Here is a 22,810-nt window from a genome sequence, read left to right on the forward strand (position 1 = left end):
GGGAACATCAAGGAATGTCTCGCATTGTTGGTACCTTACTACTGGGTTAGGGCAATGCTATCTGCTATAACAGGTAAGCATTTTAGTGGCTTATCCTAATCAAAATTTATTTTTTGCTCACCTAACAGTCCAGTGTCCCTGGTTGGGGGCAGTGCACCTCCATTCTGGCATTCGGGGTGCAGGCCCTTTCCTTCCCATGGCTCCACTGTCCCCCAGGAATTGAGTCTGTGTACCCAGGCAGAATCATTGGCAAGAATAATGACATGCCCCCACCTCTCTAAACTGCAGGGGGCTGGGAAATGCAGCTCCTTCACAGGGATCACTCTGGCCTATGGAAGAGGGAGCACACATTTTGGGGGGAATGTTAGCCTTTTCCACACAGCCCCAACTCAGAGGAGGTCCTCTGATGGGAAATCAGTGGCTGGGAGTTAGTAGAGGAGGCAGCCAGCTAGCCTGGGAAACTGCCCCACCAGACCAGAGCAGTGAGGACAGGAGGAAGGTTGGAAGTGGTTGGGAACCAGTGAGCCATCACCAAGGGTCAGGGTCAGATGACCACAGGAGGGCACTTCCTCCTAGGGCTGTGTGCAAGGTGCCTTTGGAACTCTGACTCCAATTCTGTACTAGCTATGTGGTACAGATCAAGTGACTTAGCTTCTCCAAGAGTCATTTTCTCCTCTGTAAAATGGGGATAATCAGCTGTGAGGGTTAAATGCAATAATGCCTGGGAAATGTTGAGCCTGGGTCATTGTCATTTCGTGATGTGGGTTTTGCCAAACAAGAGTCTGCAAGTATACAGTGCAGGCAATGCTCCTTCCTCTCATCTCAGGAAGGATGATACTAACAAGTCATGGCCCTCTTTCCTCAGAGTCTTTCTTAACACAGCATTCCAGGAAACCTGTATTAATCAGTGCAAGTTAGGCCGGGCGTGGTGACTCACGCCTCTAATCTTGGCAGTTTGGGAGGCCAAGGTGGACAGATCACAGGCGGCCAGGAGTTCAAGACCAGCCTTGGCAGTATGGTGAGACCCCCGTCTCTACTAAAAATGCAAAAAGCAGCCAGGCATAGTGTTTTTCCTGTAATTCTGGGTACTCCAGAGGTTGAGGCACTAGAATCTCTTGAACCCGGGAGGTGGAGGTTGCAGTGAGCCAGGATCGCGCTGCGGCACTGCAGCCTGGGTGACAGAGGGAGATTTGGTTAAAAAAAAAATTTATAAAAGGCTGGGCATGGTGGCTCATGTCTGTAATCCCAGCACTTTGAGAGGCCGAGGCGGGTGGATGACCTGAGGTCATGAGTTCAAGACCAGCCTGGCCAACATGGTGAAACCTTGTCTCTACTAAAAATACAAAAAATTAGCCAGGTGTGGTGGCAGGTGCCTGTAATCCCAGCTACTCGTGAGGCTGAGGCAGGAGAATCGCTTGAATCCAAGAGGCAGAGGTTGCAGTGAACCAAGATCATGTCATTGCACTCCAGCCTAAGCAACAAGAGCAAAACTCCATCCCCAAAAAAAAAAAAAAAAAAAAATCAGTGCAAGTTAGCAGATGAGATGAAGACTCTTTGTCCCCCAGAGGTTAGTCTTTTCCAAGACTCTCCTGAGTAAACAAAACCATTGGATCTAGAGGTGAGATTAAAGAAAAAATTATTCTGACACTGGTTAAAATGGTAAGGAAGAATTTATCCAAGACTATTGCAATAGGTTTAAGGACTATTGTAATAGGACACAGAGATCAACCTTAGCTCTATTACAAGGACAAGTGGGGATTTATAGCCAAAAAGCAGGTTGGGTGGGTCAGTGGATTAAAAACTATAAGAGGAGACATCATGATAGGGGGATTTTGACTGAACCAACTTAACAGGATTCTTGCTGAAGGCAGACCAGGATGATCAGTTCCCAAGGGTGGGGCATTCTCTCTAAACTGACTTATCAAGATTCTGGCTGTAACTGGACTCTGCAAGGATGGACACGGAAGCCCACGTTCAAGGCCTAGTCAAGAAGAGGGCTCAGGGGAACCTGACCAAAGCTTGGCCAAGGAGGGAATGGTTGTCGGTAGGAAGGTAGAACTTGGGTCCTCCTACCTATTTCTCTGTCCACCAGGGTTTTGGGATGGGACAGCAGACGTGAAGTGCTCCAGGGCTGGTGGGAGCCTTGGCACTGCCCCAAACAGGTAGATGTCTTTGCCTCTGGGTCTCTGGGAAGGGTGTGGGAGTTATCTATGCTGCACAGGCTCTCTGTGCGGTAGTGGTGGGAAACACAGCATGAGGAGCATGCAAAGCAGAATCAACTTTGGCCCCATCAGCAGGGAACAGGCCTGTGTGTGGCAGCAGCAGGGACAGGAGCGCCTGGAACAGCTCCCAGGGATGTCGTATTCCAGAAGAGGTCTCTAGCCTGGCTGATAAATCCCAGAGCTGTAATTAAGACAAAATACTGTGAATGTGACACCTGCTGACAGCTGTAGGAAGGCCCCGGAAACTTGTATTGTGAATTAGATTTTGCAGGCAGCTCTGCTATGGTGAACTGGTGCCAGGCTAAGGCACCTGAGGGAACTTGAGGGCAAAGATTGCTCACTAAGGGGGAAGAGGGGAGATCCTTCACCCCTGTCTGGGAACCATCGATAGCTCAGGAATCACAGACCGTGGTAGATGCCAAAGCTGGGAAGGGGTTAGAGCTCATCTGGTCCAAGGCTTTCATTGTACATCTAGAAAAATCCAGACCCACGGAGGAAATGGGTTGACTTAGGTCACACAGTGAGTTAGTGCCAGGGCTAAAGACCAGGGCTCTTAATCCCAGGCTGGCACACTTGGCTGGAGAGCAGTTAAAAGTAGTTGAGCATACATCCAGAAATTTGACTTAAATTCAATGGTACGTGCTTGGGAAGACAGAGACAATGCCAGAGGATGAGACAAAGTTATAGACAGAGACACAGAGACAGAGAGAGTAAGACAGAGACAGAAAAGAGAGCAGCAGAAGGAGAGAAACACAGAGAAGAGGCAGAAGATATTCGTGAGCCTGAACCGTTAGGTTCAAGTAGAGATTCAACACCTGCTGAATTGGACAGGACCCCAGCGATCATCTAGTCCAGCTACTTTTGTTTTTACAATAATGAAACAAAGCACAGCTGAGTGGTTTACATATGTCAACCTTTTTAGAAAAAGTTTGATGCCATGTGGTTAAAAAAAAAAAAAAAAGTGCTTTTGGTGTGAAAAGTGGCAAAACTTCCATCTCTGAAAGTTTGTGAAATGAAATTTGAAAAATGAAGAGCTGTAAGAATGTGACTCAGAATAGAGAAAGTTGGGAAAATGTGATGCAGATATTTCTGCAACTCTCTAGGACTCAGGACTGAGAACCTTATTGCTACTTTCTCTGAGGTCTTAGACCCAGTTTCTGAGAAGGACAAAGGGGAATTCCCCAGAGAAGGAACACAGCCTAAGCCTCACCTCCCACTCCTCCCATCTCGACACAGCCAATCTCTGCTTTCAAGTGTCAGCTCAAATGCCACCTCTTCCAGGAATCCTTCCTTGATATCTCACTTGGACCCTCTACCCCTCAACTGTTACCCATTTCTTCCTTCTATAAAGTCCTTCAGGCATCCCTGCCCTATGTTAGCCACTCTTCGTTTTTGCCTTATACAACAGTTATCCAAGAATATGTCGATAAAAGAGCCCTTATTCTGTGCCAGGAATTCCAAAAGCTGTAGCTCTAATTCTCACAACAAACTATTAAAGTCGGCTTTGCACACCCACTTTACAAGTAAGAAAGCTTAGACTCCAAAAGAATGAATAACTTCCTCAAGGTCACTCAGCTACTAAGTGGCAAAACCAGGACTAAAGCCCAACTTGGATGACTCCAGGGCCAGTACTCTTCCCATGAAACTGAACAACACATTCCAAGGGCAGGAACTGTGTCTAGTCATTGTATCTTCCACAATTTGGTACTTACTGTGTTTCTGAATGAATAAAACAGTAAATGAACGAATGAATGAATGTAAGTGTCCTTTCTTTCGAAGTTTATAGTGTAGGGCTTGGCAAGCTACAGCCTGTGGGCCAAATCCAGCCTGTCTCCTATTTTTGTATAAACTTTTATAAAACATGGCCACACTCATTCCTTTATGTATTGTCGATGGCTGCTTTCCTGTACAATGGCAAAGTGAGGTTGTAACAGAAACTGTGTGACCCACAAAGCCTAAATATTTACTGTGTGGCCCGTTATAGCAAAACTTTGCTGACTCCTGCTGTAGCTTATGGTCTTTACTAAGCTGATTAAAACAACACTGCTTATTGCTAAGTAGTATAATAATAATCTTGTCTTTTATAATCTAAAATATTGTGTGTCCATGCTTGTGCACTGGGTGTGCCTATAAAGAACCAGATAGATTTAAATGTGTAACTGTATATATGCCACCTTATTATTTTATAGGCAGGCTTCATCCAAAAAGACTTGCCCACATGTCCTCTGGAAATCTATATATTTTGTTTGTTTGTGGTTTCATTGTTGTTTTAGTTACGTTTAGCTTTGTCAGCAACACTTTGGCCCAGATGGGACAAGAGCTGAGACCCCTGGCCATGAAGGTCTTCCCTGAAGCAGAGGAGGGCAGGCTCCCTTTGGACAGTCTCGGTGGGGGTTGACTTTGAGGCTTACCAGAGCAGTATTGACAAGGCGGTTTTTGAGCCAAATGAAAAGCAGCCTGTTTGACTGACTGCTCTCCATTTCCTCTTGGCTTGCAGGGGCTAAGTATCCCCAGGCTCCCAACCTTATGTCCTCCCCTGGGCTGAAGGCACTCTTGTACTCCAGGCCTCCCCTACAGCAGTGTTCATGGGCAGCTGGAGCAGGGCTGTCTACCCATTGCTGCTCCCAGGAGCTGGCTCCAGACCCCTGGCATCTGGGGCAGAAACAACATCAAAGCAGGGATTGGCTAACTCCCACCCCTAATGCCAAACAGGCCAGGCACTGGGAGCACTCGGAGGCGTGACAAATCTCAGCCTGTCTCCGGCTAGTGTTCCCTGGCCAGTCCGCTTTGGGCCTTGCCTCACAATGACGGGCTCATCATTCAGCCTCGCTCATCTGCTCATCATTTCAGGACTGCTCTGTTACTCGGCAGGCTGCTTGGGTGAGTTGTGTGTGCATGTGTGTGTGCGCGCGGGTGCACATGCATTGTTTTGGAAAAAAGACTCTTGGAAAGCAGACTGTACTAGGAGGTTTCAGTAGCCTTTAAATTTTTTTCTTTTAAGTTGTTTTTTTTTCTTTCACAGGGCTGTTTCTCATTGTGAAAGCCTTTAAATTTTAAACTGCTCAGCCAGTGTTGAAATTGCAATGCAAAGGCGTTTCACGGTAGAGTTAGTGGGGACCTGGTGTACTTGCTCACGGGTGTGTGCACTTGTCTGTGTCCCTCTTGTGACCTTGACTTTAGGCTGGCTGGCTGGCAGCTGGTACCTTGGCTTGGAAGTAAAATTGTGTTCTGTGGTCCGGGCCCCCGCTGGTGTTGGGTGGCTGAGACAGTCTCCATCACTCTTGAGTGCACTGCCTTGGGTAATGTGGCTCAGAGGCACAGCCACCAAACCACCAAATTGTTCTTTGCAGGCTGCATCCTTGCCTGCTCCGGGGCATACAGCAGAAGGCAAACTCTACCGTGTTCTTTCAGAGAAGTTCAAATTATGTGCAACTTTTAGGATCAGAATTTGTTTCTCAAGGTTTGTGTGGGGATTGAAGGAAAATTGTAGGGTGCAGCCTTCTCTGGAACAAGTGAATCTGGGGGAATTTTGGGCAAATTGTATTCAGTTAATGTAAGAACTTTACTGTAGCTGAGACACAACTCACTACAATAAAGTCACAGCACTCCAAGATGTCATAAAGCATGTACCCTTGGCCTTCTCTCTTCTCTTGGGTCTCCCTCTCTCATGCAAGTTCCCACAGGCAGGGAAAGGCCCCAAAGGAGGAGGAGGAAGTAAAAAGCTGACTAGTCCACCAACTGGACAGGCAGGTGCGGAACAGTTATGTGACTGCACTTGTAATTCTCCCAACCTGCTGAGGCAGGATGCGTATGTCAGTTCTTTCCTTTGGCAGTTTCTAATGACACATCTGTTGGGTTGCGGGGGTGGGAGGGAAGGCTACTTGATGGAAAAACAGAAGGCAGAAATGGAAAATGCTGTTTCCAGTAACCTATTGTGGGGCTGGCCTTGCAAGAGGGGAGATGAAGATGGACACAGTGGTGGTTCTGGTGTCATACTTATCTTAAAAAAGGGACTAAAGGAGGCCAGGTGCAGTGGCTCACGCCTGTAATCCCAACACTTTAAGAGGCTGAGGCAGCCGGATCACCTGAGGTCAGGAGTTCGAGACCAGCCTGGCCAACATGACAAAACCCTGTGTCTACTAAAAATACAAAAATTAGCCAGACATGGTGGCACATGCCTATAATCCCGGCTACTCAGGAGACTGAGGTATAAGAGTGGCTTGAACCCGGGAGGCGGAGGTTTCAGCGGGCCGAGAACGCACCACTACACTCCAGCCTGAGCAACATTTGAGACTTCATCTCAAAAAAAAAAAAAAAAAAAAAAAAAAAGACCAAAGGACTTTGGAGATGATTTGGACAAAACCCCTTGTGGTACAGATGAGGAAACTAAGTTTCAGATTGAGTAAGTGAGTTTTACTGGCTCACATGGCCACTTGCACCCGGACTTAACACTCTTTGATTCAAATCTATGTCTTTCCAAGAGTAAATTGGAGAGAATCTCTTTCCAAAGATGTGCTTCAGTTTCTTGAAATGAAACAGGAAAAAGTCTCCTTTTCAAGAACAGGTATTGAGTCCAAAGGGTAAAATCAGCATCAGCAACAACAAAATCCCCAAACACTTGCCCAAAGCCTGCATTAAACAGTTACCCAGAATTTGACAATGCACTGGCCACATACAACATGACCTTGATGTCTTTAAGTTGGGGCATGAGGTCCTGAAGTTCCGTGATGGTTGACGTTTCCAAGGCAGCTGCCTGGTGCTGAGCCACGTGCTGCACCCGGGTTTCTGCAGGCTCCACGGAGGTACGCACAGGATTGCTTTCAATACAACAGAGCCTTCCGGGGCTTTTCCAGACTGGAGCCTGAGCTCAGACACGATTCTACAGAGATGGTCCATGATAGAGACCCACAGGCCACTCAGATGACACCAAAATAGACATGTGAAGTCCTGGCTTAGTTGACTGGGAGGGAGGAGGGAGGGGGAAGCTGCTCCCTACACGTCCACCTGATGGAAATATTCTGAGCAGGAATGAGCTGTAAATAAACTAGGCTCCTAAAAACAAACAGCTCCAGGGAGTCAGGGGAGGGCAGAAATAGAGGGCCTTCCCCTGCTGGGAAGAAAGTGGGTCAAGGGGGAAAGGGTGAGGGGAATGGGGTGGGGGAGCTGAACAATGCAGAGGCCTCATCCAGAAATGCAGCTGATAATTTGTGGTCACTGAAGAGGTTTCCAGGAAGAAAGGAGAGAAGTGATTGCTTTAAATGATACAAGGTCCTTCATCAGTGGAAGACCACACAGGGTGCTGGGTGAAGGAAGGCACTGGAGGCCATATATGGTCTGGAAAAATAATGGTGATGAATGCATATTAGCAGTGTGGGCCTGCCAGCTTACCAGGTGCTTTTGGGACACCACAGCCTCAGCCTTTAGCTGTGTGCTGAGACAAAAGAGAAGCAAAGGAGGAAACTGTAGGCAGGGGACCTTAAAAACATTCTGGGATTGGTGTGAACCTGCCAGCCTCCTCCACCCTATAACTGAAGCTGCCCACTCCTAGCAACTCAACACTCTAGGAAACTTGGAGAAGCTTAAAGAGGAATACATTGGTATTAATGTCAAGTTCTGGAACAATGTATCCATATTATTTTACTGCTGAGAAAAGTAGCCCATGGCTGCTGGAGCTGCCCTGACACTCAGAGCTCAGCATGGTGTTTTGCAAGACGGAAGCGATGTCACAGAACACCAACATCAGACAGGGTCACCCTGTGATGACCCTGATGGATTGAGACGAAAATAAGAATCACTCAATCACAACTGAACATAGACGAAAACAGGACTATCATCCAACCACAAAAATGACTAAACATTCTCCTGTCCTTGCTAATATGAGTGATTACTGCTGTTTAAAAAAACAATCACAGCTTTAGTCTTGCTCCACTCTCTTCTTCTAGATGTGAACTAAGATACTCAATTATAGAATGACTCTTTCTTCCTGATGGCATCCAATTCAGAGTGAAGCCACACTTCGTTTCCTCCTAGTCTCCGCTCAATCACCTAGCACAAGCCCAACCCTAGGATCAGTCCTTCCCAGCATCCTCTAACTGAGATGCCCCACGGTTCCTTCTTATGTGTGTTCTCCCTCTTTGCAGTGAGTCAGTAACCAGCTTGGTTCCCTGAAGCCTTTGCTTGGAGGTCACTGACGCTTTAGCCCCAAGTTGTTGTTATGAGACTTGTAGCTCCAAACTTTCATTTCTACCACGTGCAGTCGTGGTGTAGAGCTCAAGAGGGAAGGGCTCTGGAACCAGACTGCCTGGCTCTGTCACTTACTAGCTATATGACTTCGGACAAATTGCTTAACCTCTTTGCCTCAGTTAATGGATCTGTAAAATGGAGATGATGATAACAAAAGTAGTACCTAGCTTTTAGGGTTGCTGTGAGGATTAGGTGAATTTATATGTGTGAATCACTTAAATGGTGCCTTGCATGTGGTGTTTGTCATTATTAATTCAGCAGATGTTTGTGGAGTGTCTAGTGTATGCCAGATACAGTGCTAGACCCTGGGGATAAAAACTGGCTCCTGCTCTCCCAGAAAGCACAGTTTGGTCAGAGGGATACAAGGAAATAGTTTTTCCCCTTGGAGAAAACCTAGCATAGGGGTAAACCCAGAGAAAAACATAGCAGGGCCACTCAATCTTGGCCTGGAAAGTCAAGGAAAGCTTCCTGTTAGAGGCAACACCTGAACACTTCTTGATGGACTGCTTATGGGAGGGCAGAGAGTGGGGTATAAGCAGCAGGCCTCTGGGCTCTGCAAGCCTTTCCAACTACAGATGCCATTTAGGTACTTTCTGCTTCCCACAAGGCCTGGCCCAGTGCCTGGCAGAGTGTGCTCAAATGAATAAATGTCTAACACTCATAAACACATAGTGCCTGCTGTGACTTTTCTTTCTCAAACTCTGACCATTGTTGCCCCGGGTCCCCTGCAACTTCAAAATCACCCTTGAGTCTCCCTGCTCTTTCCCTCCTGCAACATGGTCCCCAGTTTCTCTGCATCAGTCCCTCCTTTCCTTTCCCATTCCCTGCTGTATGCTCCCATTCTCCAAGACTGTGCTCCGCACACCTGCACCTTCCCTGCACACAGTGTTCTCCAGCACCATTTTGATCCTGTTACTCCTTTACCCTGCACCTGCCGTGGCTTCCTATGACTTTCCGATTAAAGCTTAAACCCAGCCGGGTGCGGTGGCTGACGTCTGTAATCCCAGCATTTTGGGAGGCCGAGGCGGGCAGATCACGAGGTCGGGAGATGGAGACCATCCTGGCTAACACGGGGAAACCCCGTCTCTACTAAAAATACAAAAAATTAGCCGGGCACGGTGGCGGGCACCTGTAGTCCCAGCCACTCAGGAGGCTGAGGCAGGAGAATGGCATGAACCTAGGAGGCCAAGTTTGCAGTGAGCCGAGATCGCACCACTGCACTCCAGCCTGGGCGATAGAGCAAGACTCCGTCTCAAAAACAAAACAAAACAAAAAAAAAACAAAAAACTTAAACCCCTTTGTGGGGTATCCAAAACGGAATGATCTAGCCCCAAATTAACTTTCCAGCTTTCCCTGCATCCTGACCCCAACACCCACTGTTCCTCCTCTTCATTAGGTGACCACCTTAAAGCGTCTTGCCTCTGTGCTGTGTTTAACGTTTTTTGTTTGTTTGTTTGTTTGTTTTTTTGAGATGGAGTTTCACTCTTGCCTGGGCTGGAGTACAATGGCACAATCTCAGCTCACTGCAACCTCTGCCTCCCAAGTTCAAGCGATTCTCCTGCCTCAGCCTCCCGAGTAGCTGGGATTACAAGCATGTGCCACCATGCCCAACAAATTTTTGTATTTTTAGTAGAGATGGGGTTTCGCCATTTGGTCAGGCTGTTCTTGAACTCCTGACCTTAAGTGATCTGCCCACCTCGGCCTCCCAAAGTGTTGAGATTACAGGCGTAAGCCACTATGCCTGGCCTGTTTGACATATTTTAGAGCGCCTGTCTGCCTTGCCTTCTTCAGGAGAAACTCCTCCCACAGCCTCTGTTGAGCTGGTGACAGACCCTGAGATCCTGCTAACGACTGGATCTGAGCCGGTCCAGGGCAGGCTCTGCTCAGCTCCCCCCATGACCTGTCATCTGGCTGGGCAAACAGATTCCCTGTGGTGGATATTTGAACTAAGACCCACAAGGGGATGTTCCAGACAAAACAGATGGGGGAGGTAAAAGAGGTGAGGCAAGACTGGGTCAGCCGTCATGGGAAGATGGGCGTGAAAACGCCAAAGAAGATGGAATGGATCAGATGCACAGAAAGAAGCATAAAAGGGGAGATGGGGGACCGGGGATGGAGGAAGTTGAGAGAAATACCAGGACAGTGTCATGCTCCATTGACTCACTGGCTCCAGCTCTTTCTGACAGTCAACTTTATGATAAATCTCCTTTTTCCCCAGAGGCCATGTGAGTGAAGCTCTGCTTCTCACAATCCAAGTAGCCCTGAATGGAACACGGTCTCTCTCCTGCCATTCCTCCCGCTCGCCAGGGAGTCTCCCCTCCTTCCATCATCCACCTCCCCAGCTGGCCCTTTAAGGCCTAGCTCAAGTACCCGTGACTTCCCCAGATATTTTTGGTCTGGAAGACTTCCTGTCTGAATTCTCCTTGCTCTTCCAGAATTAGCACGAGTGCCATCTTTCCCAAAAGATGGCCAGGTCCATCCCAGCTGGTGGCCACCTGTTGTTCCTGTTTTTCTGAATTCCTTCAGTCCCTCATTAACTTGTATGACCTAGAATGGATGCTGCTTGTATGACCTAGAATGGATGCTGCTTTGGTGTTGGGTGCTGGGTTCTATGGAACTTTTTGTGACCAAGCTAAGCACCAAGCATTAGATAGGCCAACAGTTTTCTTTGGGGCCGTTTTGGAAATTTTCAAGGTATTTTTGGTTGTTTCAAAGGCTGGGATGGGTAGCGCCACTGTGTTTGTTGAGCCGGGTCAGGAGTGAGAGCTATCTTGCAAAGGGTGAGACAGAATTGTCCCACATCCTGCATGACTTTGAAATGTCCCAAGGAACATTCATACCTACATATAATTACCTCATTCTATAACTGAATTCTCTTTTACACAGCATTTTTAAAGCACTGTTGTAATATAAATTGAGTTTTCTAAGACTACAATTACAGAGTAATGGTTGTGCTCTATCTAGTCGGAAATTTTACCCAGTGTTGTTTATTATTTCAGAAAATCACATCACATGGTGGACACATTCCTTGTAGCATGGGAGTTCCCAATACCATAATCTGTATTTGAGCTGTTGCATTCACTGTGATTTCACGTAAGTGCAAGCATCAAACTACAGCATTATGTATTCTAATATTGTTGTGTCTGACCACTTATAATCAAAATGTTTACTTTTATATCATAAATCACTTTTTTTCTTCCTTCCTTCCTTCCTTCCTTCCTTCCTTCCTTCCTTCCTTCCTTCCTTCCTTCCTTCCTTTCTTTCTTTCTTTCTTTCTTTCTTTCTTTCTTTCTTTCTTTCTTTCTTTTATTTTTTGAGATGGAGTCTCGCTCTGTTGCCAGGTTGGAGTACAGTGGTGCAATCTCAGCTCACTGCAACCTCCACCTCCCAGGTTCAAGCAATTCTCCTGCCTCAGCCTCCTGAGTAGCTAGGACTACAGGTGCGCGCCACCATGCTCAGCTAATTTTTGTATTTTTAGTATAGATGGAGTTTCACCATGTTGACCAGGATGGTCTCGATCTCTTGACCTCGTGATCTGCCCGCCTCGACCTCCCAAAGTACTGGGATTACAGGCATGAGTCACCACGCCTGGCCTACAAATCACTTTCTTAAATTTTTCTTTTATGTAGAATTAAGAGCACGATATTGGTTTTTTAAATCATGTGTCAGTGTGCTGTATTATTTATGAATTTCATTTCTGGATAATAAAGGTGTCTTTACACAATATTTCCCATAAAAGTTCACATTAGGCCTGAGAGGGCTGCGGGCCTTTGGCACAGGCCAGTGGAATGCTCCATCATCAAGGGTGCTAGGGAGTGTGTGTGCACAGAGCCACCATTCCTGTGGACACCGCACAACCTGGCGACTTCTGGGGAGCACTCAGCACTTGTCTAGTGTCTGAGGCAGGTCCTGGAGCACCAGGTGGAGATGGTTGGCAGATGCTGGCCCCTGGGAGATAAGACAGAAAACTGGGTTCAGGGCTGAGAGCATGTGGTGGTCAACCTGATGCGCGTGTTCTGTGAGGTCAGAGGTATCGTGAAGGGGTGGAAGTGAAGGTACATCGTGACAACAAAACTGAGAACTGAAAAACCATAGCTTTGGGTGATTATGGATATTGCTACTATGAACATTTTAGTACATGCATTTTGGCGAAAACATGCCCACTTTTTTTAAAGGGCCATTTCAAGAGAAATTTTTACTTGTTCGTATAAAAATAAAACTATAACCATTCAAGCTGGCTCTTAACTAAAAAGTTTATCTTGAAACATTTGCAGTAACTCCCACTGGATTCATTAGGTAGGGACACATATCAGGGCTGTCTCAGTGCAAACACCAGAGAACACATACATGGTCCCGGCCAATGCACATCATTCAGAGATACTGGGGAAGAGATTCAAGCTTGGAGTCAGAACATGAAATTTTAAAGATCACTTGCAATCATGATTCCGGGTACACCCACTTTTCTATTGGTAAAAACCTAGGAGTGAAATTGCTGGGCTAAAGTGTATGTCTATGTTCAGCTTTAATAAAAGATAACAAGCAATTTTCCAAAGAGGTTGCATCGGTTTACATTCTGGCCAGCTAATGTGTGATAGTTGTGGTTGTTCCACATCCTTGCCACATTTCTTATATTCTGTCCTTTTCATTTTAGCCATTCTGGTGGATGTGTAGTTGTATCAACCCAATGAACATCAGCAATGTTCAGCAGAATGGATGAGCAGGTTGTGATATAGTCACTCAGTGGGACTCTATTCAGCAGTAACAATGATAAACAACAACCTAGATGATTCCCATAGACAACATGTTAAGAGAGAGAAACTAAAGACAGGAGTTCATAATGTATGATTCCATTTACATAAAGTGCAAGATCAGTCAAAATGAATCTCTGGTGTTAGAATTCAGGATGGGAAGGGGTGCAGAGATTGGAGCTTGAAGGAGCTTCTGGTTGCCGGGGGATGCTGTTTGTTGACCTGGGTGCTGGTTTCTAGGATTCGTCCACCTTGTGGAGATTTATTGGGCTGTAACTTATTGATCTGTCTACTTTTTGTAAGGCATACTTCAACATTGAACATTTACTAACATTGAACATGGAAGAGACTTTTTGTAAAAATAAAGCTACAAGGTTCAGGGCCCTCCCTTCATTTCCTGACACTGTGGATTAATACTGCGACATTAAACCGTAATTCTCCAGTGACATGAGTGACACGTGAATGTGTTTGTAAAGTCTAGAGTCAATATATGTGTTTTAAATCATGGGTGTGGGTGTCCTGTAAGTAATGCTGCCACCAGCTCTGGCTGCCTCCCTGTCTGAACAATTTCCTTCTGAGTACAATATTAAAGTCATTAGCAAGCACTTTCTTCTCCTCAACTACTGAGGGCATATGATGAGTCTGTTTGAACTTTGCATTTCCTGCTACATCTACAAAGTAACAAGTCAGTATCCGAGGAAAGAGAAATGAACCTTATAATGGTCACAGTGTCCAGACAAGTTATCTGCTTCTTTATGAACCATCTTAATCCAGCAAAGGCAAGGGCAAGGGCATAATTGCTATGTCAAGTAGCCGACAGGAGGCCCACCCACATCCAACAGGCTAGAAATTAGATTTGGAAGTCTGGGGTGGCAGGATGGGTCTTCCCTGGGCACTGTGGGTGTGACAGAGGCCCCAGCACTGACCACATGCTAACGAGCAGCAGTTTTCTCTGAACAGCCCTTCCTGGCCTGGATCAGAAGAAGCGTGGTAGCCACAAAGCATGCTGCCTGCTGACGCCCCCTCCACCACCACTGTTCCCACCACCATTCTTCAGAGGTGGCCGAAGTCCGGTGAGTACTTTGGGATTTATGAGAGGAAAAAAAAAGTGCAGGCTACTCATTTGCACACCACACAGCCCCGCCTGCCTGCCCCAGTCTACCTGAGCTGCCTCCGGAATCTTTTGTGAGAGCCTCAACTCTCCACTGTCACCCAGAGGTTGAGCCCTGGAATGGACATTTTGCAGTTCCTGGAGTGTGTCCATTCTCCAAATATCTTAAATAAATGATGGAGGGAGGGAGATTCTTCTCAGTAGGAATTGGATTTGGCAAAGTTTCTCATCTTCTCAAAAACCACGAGGTGAATTTATAATATAACTTCCTGGGTTCCCATCAGCTGCTCAAATATGGAATTTCCCCTTCTGTTTTTCTTCTCCCCAAGTGTTTATGAAATTCCCTTCTGCAGCCCGTGTCTAACACAGACCATTTCCATGAGGTGACACAGGAAATAGTTCTCCTGTAGCCACACTGAGGTGTGAGAGGGAGCAGAATTTGGAAAAAAAGGACAAGGTGAGGAAAAGAGCAAGGTTCGGGAAACTGGCCTAGAAGGCAGCAGCCAGGGCATTCTGGGAACTTGGGATTCTCAGCTCTTTCCCAACGCTGTTTCTCCTGTGCTGTCCAGTTCAGGAGCCACTAGCTGTATGTAGCTATCTGGCACTTGCAATGTGGCTAGTTCAAGTTGAGATGTGCTGTAAGTGTAAAATACACACTGGATTTTGAAAGAATTAGTATGAAAAAGGAATGTAAACTATCTCATTAGTTAACTTTCTAATATTAAATATATGTTAAAATGATAATATTTGGGTTTTGTTGGGTTAAATAAAGTATATTATTAAAATTAATTTCACTTTTTTCTTTTTACCTTCTTGAAAGGAAAAAATGTGACTACTAGACAATTTAAAATTACAATGTTGCTCTTATCGGTGGCTCACGTTAGTTATGTTTCCACTGGACGGTGCCAACCTAGACATTGGATAGAGGCCCCTGAAATGAGCTTCCTAACTCTATCCAAAGTAGCTGCGAGGTGTCTGTAATTCACACAAGCCAGGTTTGTCTCAAGAGCAGATGAGAGAACAGAAACTGGTAGCCCAAGATGTCATCTTCTTGGGGCAGTCATTGGGGTGTCAGGGAACTGCCAGGCTTAGAGACCTGAACCCAGAGCAGGTCTGTGTCCAGGATGGTGACCCTTCCTCTGTCCCCTACGCCTGACCTTTAACTCTGTGTTGCTTTGTACTGAAGCTTCTCTCCCCAGACATGAAGAATCTCATCCTGGAACTGGAGACCTCGCAGTCCCCGTGCATGCAAGGCTCACTAGGCTCCCCTGGGCCTCCCGGCCCCCAGGTTGGTGCACTCTACCGGACCCCTCTTGCTGTCTTCTGTTTAGAGCAGGAAAGCCCATTGCACAGAGCCTCTTAGTGTCTGCTCCTTCTCATGTGATACAAAGCTGTTTTTCCTTCTCTCGCTAACTTCCTGCTCCAAAGCCACATGGATAGAACACTGGCTCTTTGCTGGGTAAATTCTGACCTCCCGGCCTTGATTTCCTCATCTATGCAATGGGGATAATAATTGTCCCTACAGTACTGAATTTTGGGGGAATCAAATGAGGATGCCACCTCTATGGATATGGTTTTTATTAGTTACAATCAGACAAACACTTGATGACGGTGCCCCTTATGTAACCATTGACCCCTCCTGTGGACCAGAGCTGCCTGCGTTCAGCACAGGGAAGTGGGGGCGCAGAGGAGATTGTTTCCTGCCTCACTGGGCCCCCAGGTGTTGCTACCAAGTAGCCCGCCCCTGCCTACCAAAGCTAAAGGGGAGAGTGAGAAATAGGCAAAATGCTGGAGAAAGGATTTCTAGACAAACAAGAGTACCCTCCAGAAACCCCACCCCACAGACTCCTGGCCCCTCTGGCCTGCCTCCAAGAAGGTGCTCCATCGGTGAGGGACAGCTGGGCCTGAGCCTTCCATGGGGAGGAGAAAGAGGGTGTAAGGAGCAGTTAGTTCCCCAAGTGCTTTCCCATGCAGAGGGCATAAAAATGACATCACCCACCTGGGTAAATCCTCGTGTGGCTTCCAGACACTTGAAGGCTCACCTGGATTACAAAGCTCCACAAGAGGGGACTCCAGCCTGTATCTCCTACATCACTTCCTACCTCCATTGTCTCCTTGACTCAGCCACAGTGACCATCTCTCAGGTTCTCAAACACTCCAAACTTGCTTTAGCCACAGGGCCTTTGCACTTGTGGTTCCTGCTGTTTGGAATGTTTTTCTTTCTGGTTTTGATCATGGCCAGCTCCTGTTGGCCACTCAGTACTCAGCTTCCATGCCACCTTCCATGCCACTTAGAAGTGCCTTCTTCTACCACCCACTCAAGCACTTAGTCTAAAGTAGTCTCCTGCCCGCACCCACCACCACAATCACTCTCTGCCACAATGACCTATTTTAATTCTCTGCATGATTTTCTCATCCTATTATGATTTTCTTATTTGTTTTTCTGTTCCTGGTCTCTCCTCTGTAAAACGTAAGCTCAATGGCAGGGGTTGGCAAACTATATCTGTGGATCAAATCCTGCAGCAAAGTTTCAATAAAACGTTGAAGTTTTACTGTCTGTGGCTGCTTTTGCACGACAAAGGCAGAGTTGAGTAGTTGTGACAGAGACCAAATGTGACCCACAAAGCCTAAGATACTGACAATGTAACCTTCTAAAGAAAACGTGTCAAGCCTTGGTCTGTGGGAACAGAGACATTGTCCATCTCGCTCACTATTATACTGCCCATCTACAACAGTGCACGGGGTCGGGATAGGTTCTCCATAATTACTTGTTGGATACAAGAAAGAAAACAGGACTTTGAACCCAGAGTTGGCCAGAGGCTGACACAGAAAAGCTGGGAAGCCTGCAGAAAAGCAAGATGAGAATCCTTGGAGGTGCATTTCTATCTTCCCACCTTCAGCCAGTCTACTCTAACAGGTCTCAGGCATGCTAGAACCCATGGAATATAGAAAAGAAAAGGGGGACTTTCTGCTGACCTCAGGACAGTGGCTCTCTGGTCACACATGTCTGTAGCCTTGTGCAATCCCCTTTGAAGCACCTGGAGGCTGTGTTACCCAACTGCAGGGTCCTGTGTAGCCACCTTCATGTCCTTAGAACACAGTGTGGATGCTGTCCCTACTCAAAGTGAGGTCTGTGAACCAGCAACATTGATATCATATGGGAGCTGGTTAGAAATGCAGAATCTCATCCCCCTGACAAATTCATTCTATCAGAATCTGCATTCTAACAAGATACCGCCCCTCCACCAAGTGAACGGAGTGAGTCATCTGCACATTAAAGTTGGAGAGGCAATGAGCTAGTGTACAATGACCTTGTGAAATAGTTCTAGTCCACTTCAAGAAACAGAAAGGACTAAGGCTTGGCAGAATCAAGAGAATGGAATGAAAACCCCCCCTCTTCCCTATCCAAAAATAGAAGGTGAAGAAACCAAAGATAGTGGTTCTCAAATTATCTACACATTACAATTCCCTGGGGGAGCTTCAAAAATTACTGATGCTTGTTCCTCCTCCCCCCCTGAGATTGGTATTTATTATTACTATCATTATTATTATTAGAGAGAGGGTCTCACTGTGCCACCTAGGTTAGAGTGCAGTGACTTGATCACAGCTAACTGCAGCCTCCACTTCCCAGGCTTAAGTGAGCCTCCTACATCAGCCTCCCACAGGAGGTGGGACCACAGGTGCACACGCCATCATGCCTGGCTAATTTCTTAATATTTTATAGAGACAAGGTCTCATCACATTGACCAGGTTGGTCTCAAACTCCTGGGCTCAAGCAGTCCTCCCACATTGGCCTCCCACAGTGCTGAGATTATAGGCATAAGCTACCCCACCCAGCCTGAGGTTGTTATTTAATTGGGCTGGGTTAGGGCCTGGGCTTTGGGATTTTTCAAACATCTCCAGAGGATTGTAATATGCTGATAGACTTGGGAACCACTGGCTGAGGGGAGCTCTTGTTATTTGGACAAGTTTTCTAGAAATCATATTTCAGGGAGGGAGGTTCCAAGATGGCTGAATAGAAACAGCTCCAGTCTATAGCTCCCAGCATGAGTGATGCAGAAGATGGGTGATTTCTGCATTTCCAGCTGAGTTTTGAAGACAGTAGTCGTTCTCCCAGCATGGAGTTTGAGATCTGAGAACGGACGGACTGCCTCCTCAAGTGGATCCCTGACCTCCGAGTAGCCTAACTGGGAGACACCTCCCAGTAGGGGCTGACTGACACCTCATACAGCTGGGTGCCCCTCTGAAACGAAGCTTCCAGAGGAAGGATCAGGCAGCAACATTTGCCATTCTGCAATATTTGCTATTCTGCAGCCTCTGCTGGTGATACCCAGGCAAACAGGATCTGGAGTGGACCTCCAGCAAACTCCAACAGACCTGCAGCTGAGGGTCCTGACTGTTAGAAGGAAAACTAACAAACAGAAAGGACATCCACACCAAAATCCAATCTGTACATCACCATCATCAAAGACCAAAGGTAGATAAAACCACAAAGATGGGGAGAAACCAGAGCAGAAGAGCTGAAAATTCTAAAAATCAGAGCGCTGCTTCTCCTCCAAAGGAATGCAGTTCCTCACCAGCAATGGAACAAAGCCGGATGGAAAATGACGTTGATGAGTTAAGAGAAGAAGGCTTCAGACGATTGGTAATAACAAACTACTCTGAGCTAAAGGAGGATGTTCAAACCCATCGCAAAGATGCTAAAAACCTTGAAAAAAGATTAGATGAATGGCTAACTAGAATAAACAGCATAGAAAAGACCTTAAATGACCTGATGGAGCTGAAAACCATGACACGAGAACTACGTGATGCATGCACAAGCTTCAGTAGCCAATTCAATCAAGTGGAAGAAAGGGTATCAGTGATTGAGGTCAAATGAATGAAATGAAGTGAGAAGAGAAGTTTAGAGAAAAAGAGTAAAAAGAAATGAACAAAGCCTCCAAGAAATATGGGACTATGTGAAAAGACCAAATCTATGTCTGATTGGTGTACCTGAAAGTGACAGGGAGAATGGAATCAAGTTGGAAAATACACTTCAGGATATTATCTAGGAGAACTTCCCCATCCTAGCAAGGCAGGCCAACATTCAAATTCAGGAAATACAGAGAATGCCACAAAGATGCTCCTCGAGAAGAGCAACTCCAAGACACTTAATTGTCAGACTCACCAATGTTGAAATCAAGAAAAAAATGTTAAGGGCAGCCAGAGAGAAAGGTCGGGTTACCCACAAAGGGAAGCCCATCAGACTAACAGCAGATCTCTTGCCAGAAACTCTACAAGCCGGAAGAGAGTGGGGGCCAATATTCAACATTCTTAAAGAAAAGAATTTTCAACCCAGTATTTCATATCCAGCCAAACTAAGCTTCATAAGTGAAGGAGAAATAAAATCCTTTACAGATAAACAAATGCTGAGAGATTTTGTCACCACCAGGCCTGCCTTACAAGAGCTCCTGAAGGAAGCACTAAACATGGAAAGGAACAACTGGTACCAGCCACCACAAAATCATACCAAACTGTAAAGACCATCAACACTATGAATAAACCGCATCAACTAACAAGCAAAATAACCAGCTAACATCATAATGAGAGGATCAAATTCACACATAACAATATTAACCTTAAATGTAAATGGGCTAAATGCTCCAATTAAAAGACACAGACTGGCAAATTGAATAAAGAGTCAAGACCCATCAGTTTGCTGTATTCAGGAGACCCATCTCACATGCAGAGACACACGTAGGCTCAAAATAAAGGGATGGAGGAAGATCTACCAAGCAAATGGAAAACAAAAAAAAGGCAGGGATTGCAATCCTAGTCTCTGATAAAACAGACTTTAAACCAACAAATATCAAAAGAGACAAAGAAGGCCATTACATAATGGTAAAGGGATCAATTTAACAAGAAGAGCTAACTATCCTAAATATATATACACCCAATACAGGAGCACCCAGATTCATAAAGCAAGTCCTTAGAGACCTACAAAGAGACTTAGACTCCCACACAATGATAACAGAAGACTTTAACACTCCACTGTCAACATTAGACAGATCAACAAGACAGAAAGTTAACAAGAATATCCAGGAATTGAACTCAGCTCTGCACCAAGCAGACTTACAGATGTGCAGATGTCTACAGAACTCTGCACCCCAAGTCAACAGAATATACATTCTCAGCTCCACATCGCACTTATTCCAAAATTGACCACATAATTGGAAGTAAAGGACTCCTCAGCAAATGTAAAAGAACAGAAATTATAACAAACTGTCTCTCAGACCACAGTGCAATCAAACTAGAACTCAGGATTAAGAAACTCAATCAAAACTGCTCAACTACATGGAAACTGAACAACCTGCTCCTGAATGACTACTGGTTACATAATGAAATGAAGGCAGAAGTAATGATGTTCTTTGAAATCAATGAGAACAAAGACACAATATACCAGAATCTCTGGGAGACATTTAAAGCAGTGTGTAGAGGGAAATTTATAGCACTAAATGCTCACAAGAGAAAGCAGGAAAGATCTAAAACTGACACCCTAACATCATGGAAGTAGAGGAGCAAGAGCAAACACATTCAAAAGCTAGCAGAAGGCAAGAAATAACTAAGATCAGAGCAGAACTGAAGGAGATAGAGACACACACAAAAAAACTTTCAAAAAATCAGTGAATCAGGAGCTGGTTTTTTCAAAAGATCAACAAAATTGATAGAGCGCTAGCAAGACTAATAAAGAAGAATAGAGAGAAGAATCAAATAGACGCAATGAAAAACAATAAAGGGGATATCACCACCAATCCCACAAAAATACAAACTACCATCAGAGAATACTATAAACACCTCTATGCAAATAAACTAGAAAATCTAGAATAAATGGATAAATTCCTGGACACATACACCCTCCCAAGACTAAACCAGGAAGAAGTTGAATCCCTGAATAGACCAATAACAGGCTCTGAAATTGAGGCAATAATTAATAGCTTACCAACCAAAAAAAGTCCAGGAGCAGACGGATTAACAGCCAAATTCTACCAGAGTTACAAAGAGGACCTGGTACCATTTCTTCTGAAACTATTCCAATCAATAGAAAAAGAGGGAATCCTCCCTAACTCATTTTATGAGGCCAGTATCATCCTAATACCAAAGCCTGGCAGAGACACAACAAAAAAAGAGAATTTTAGGCCAATATCCCTGATGAACATTGATGCAAAAATCCTCAATAAAATACTGGCAAACCGAATCCAGCAGCACATCAAAAAGCTTATCTACCATGATCACGTGGGCTTCATCCCTGGGATGCAATGCTGGTTCAACAAATGCAAATCAATAAACATAATCCGTCGTATAAACAGAACCAAAGACAAAAACCACAGGATTATCTCAATAGATGCAGAGAAGTCCTCTGACAAAATTTTAACAGCCCTTCATGCTAAAAACTCTCAATAAACTAGGTATTGAGGGGATGTATCTCAAAATAATAAGAACTATTAATGACAAACTCACAGCCAATATCATACTGAATGGGCAAAAACTGGAAGCATTCCCTTTGAAAACTGGTGTAAGACAGGGATGCCCTCTCTCACCACTCCTATTCAACATAGTGTTGGAAGTTCTGGCCAGGGCAATCAGGCAGGAGAAAGAAATAAAGGGTATTCAATTAGGAAAAGAGGAAGTCAAAGTGTCCCTGTTTGCAGATGACGTTATTTTATATTTAGAAAACCCCATCATCTCAGCCCAAAATCTCCTTAAGCTGATAAGCAACTTCAGCAAAGTCTCAGGATACAAAATAAATGTGCAAAAATTACAAGCATTCCTATACACCAATAACAGACAAACAGAGAGCCAAATCATGAGTAAACTCCTATTCACAATTGCTTCAAAGAGAATAAAATACCTAGGAATCCACCTTACAAGGGATGTGAGGGACCTCTTCAAGGAGAACTAAAAACCACTGCTCAACGAAATAAAAGAGGTCACAAACAAATGGAAGAACTTTCCATACTCATGGATAGGAAGAATCAATATCATGAAAATGGCCACACTGCCCAAGGTAATTTATAGATTCAATGCCATCCCCATCAAGCTACCAATGACTTTCTTCACAGAACTGGAAAAAACTACTTTAAAGTTCATATGGAACCAAAAAGGAGCCCACATTGCCAAGACAATCCTAAGCCAAAAGAACAAAGCTGGAGGCATCGCACTACCTGACTTCAAACTATACTACAAGGCTACAGTAACCAAAACAGCATGGTCTGGTACCAAAACAGAGATATAGACCAATGGAAAAGAACAGAGCCCTCAAAAATAATACCACACATCTACAACCATGTCATCTTTGACAAACCTGACAAAAACAAGAAATGGGGAAAGGATTCCCTATTTAATAAATGATGCTGGGAAAACTGGCTAGCTGTGTGTAGAAAGGTGAAACTGGATCCCTTCCTTATACCTTATACAAAAATTAATTCAAGATAGATTAAAGACTTAAA

The 22,810-nt window shown here is 45.3% G+C and overlaps 1 protein-coding gene across 1 annotated transcript in view; it reads left to right on the forward strand.

The window, feature by feature from the left end:
• The window catches only part of COLQ (collagen like tail subunit of asymmetric acetylcholinesterase), a 71,031-nt gene that overhangs the window by 17,957 nt on the left and 30,264 nt on the right, over nucleotides 1-22,810 (forward strand). Inside the window, exons 2-3 of the mRNA XM_023207385.1 lie at nucleotides 14,174-14,286; nucleotides 15,511-15,612. Of these exons, the coding sequence (XP_023063153.1) occupies nucleotides 14,174-14,286; nucleotides 15,511-15,612 (215 nt within the window). The remainder of the gene's footprint in view (nucleotides 1-14,173; nucleotides 14,287-15,510; nucleotides 15,613-22,810) is intronic.

Source organism: Piliocolobus tephrosceles, chromosome 2 (assembly GCF_002776525.5).
Source record: "Piliocolobus tephrosceles isolate RC106 chromosome 2, ASM277652v3, whole genome shotgun sequence".
NCBI classification, from domain to species: domain Eukaryota; kingdom Metazoa; phylum Chordata; class Mammalia; order Primates; family Cercopithecidae; genus Piliocolobus; species Piliocolobus tephrosceles.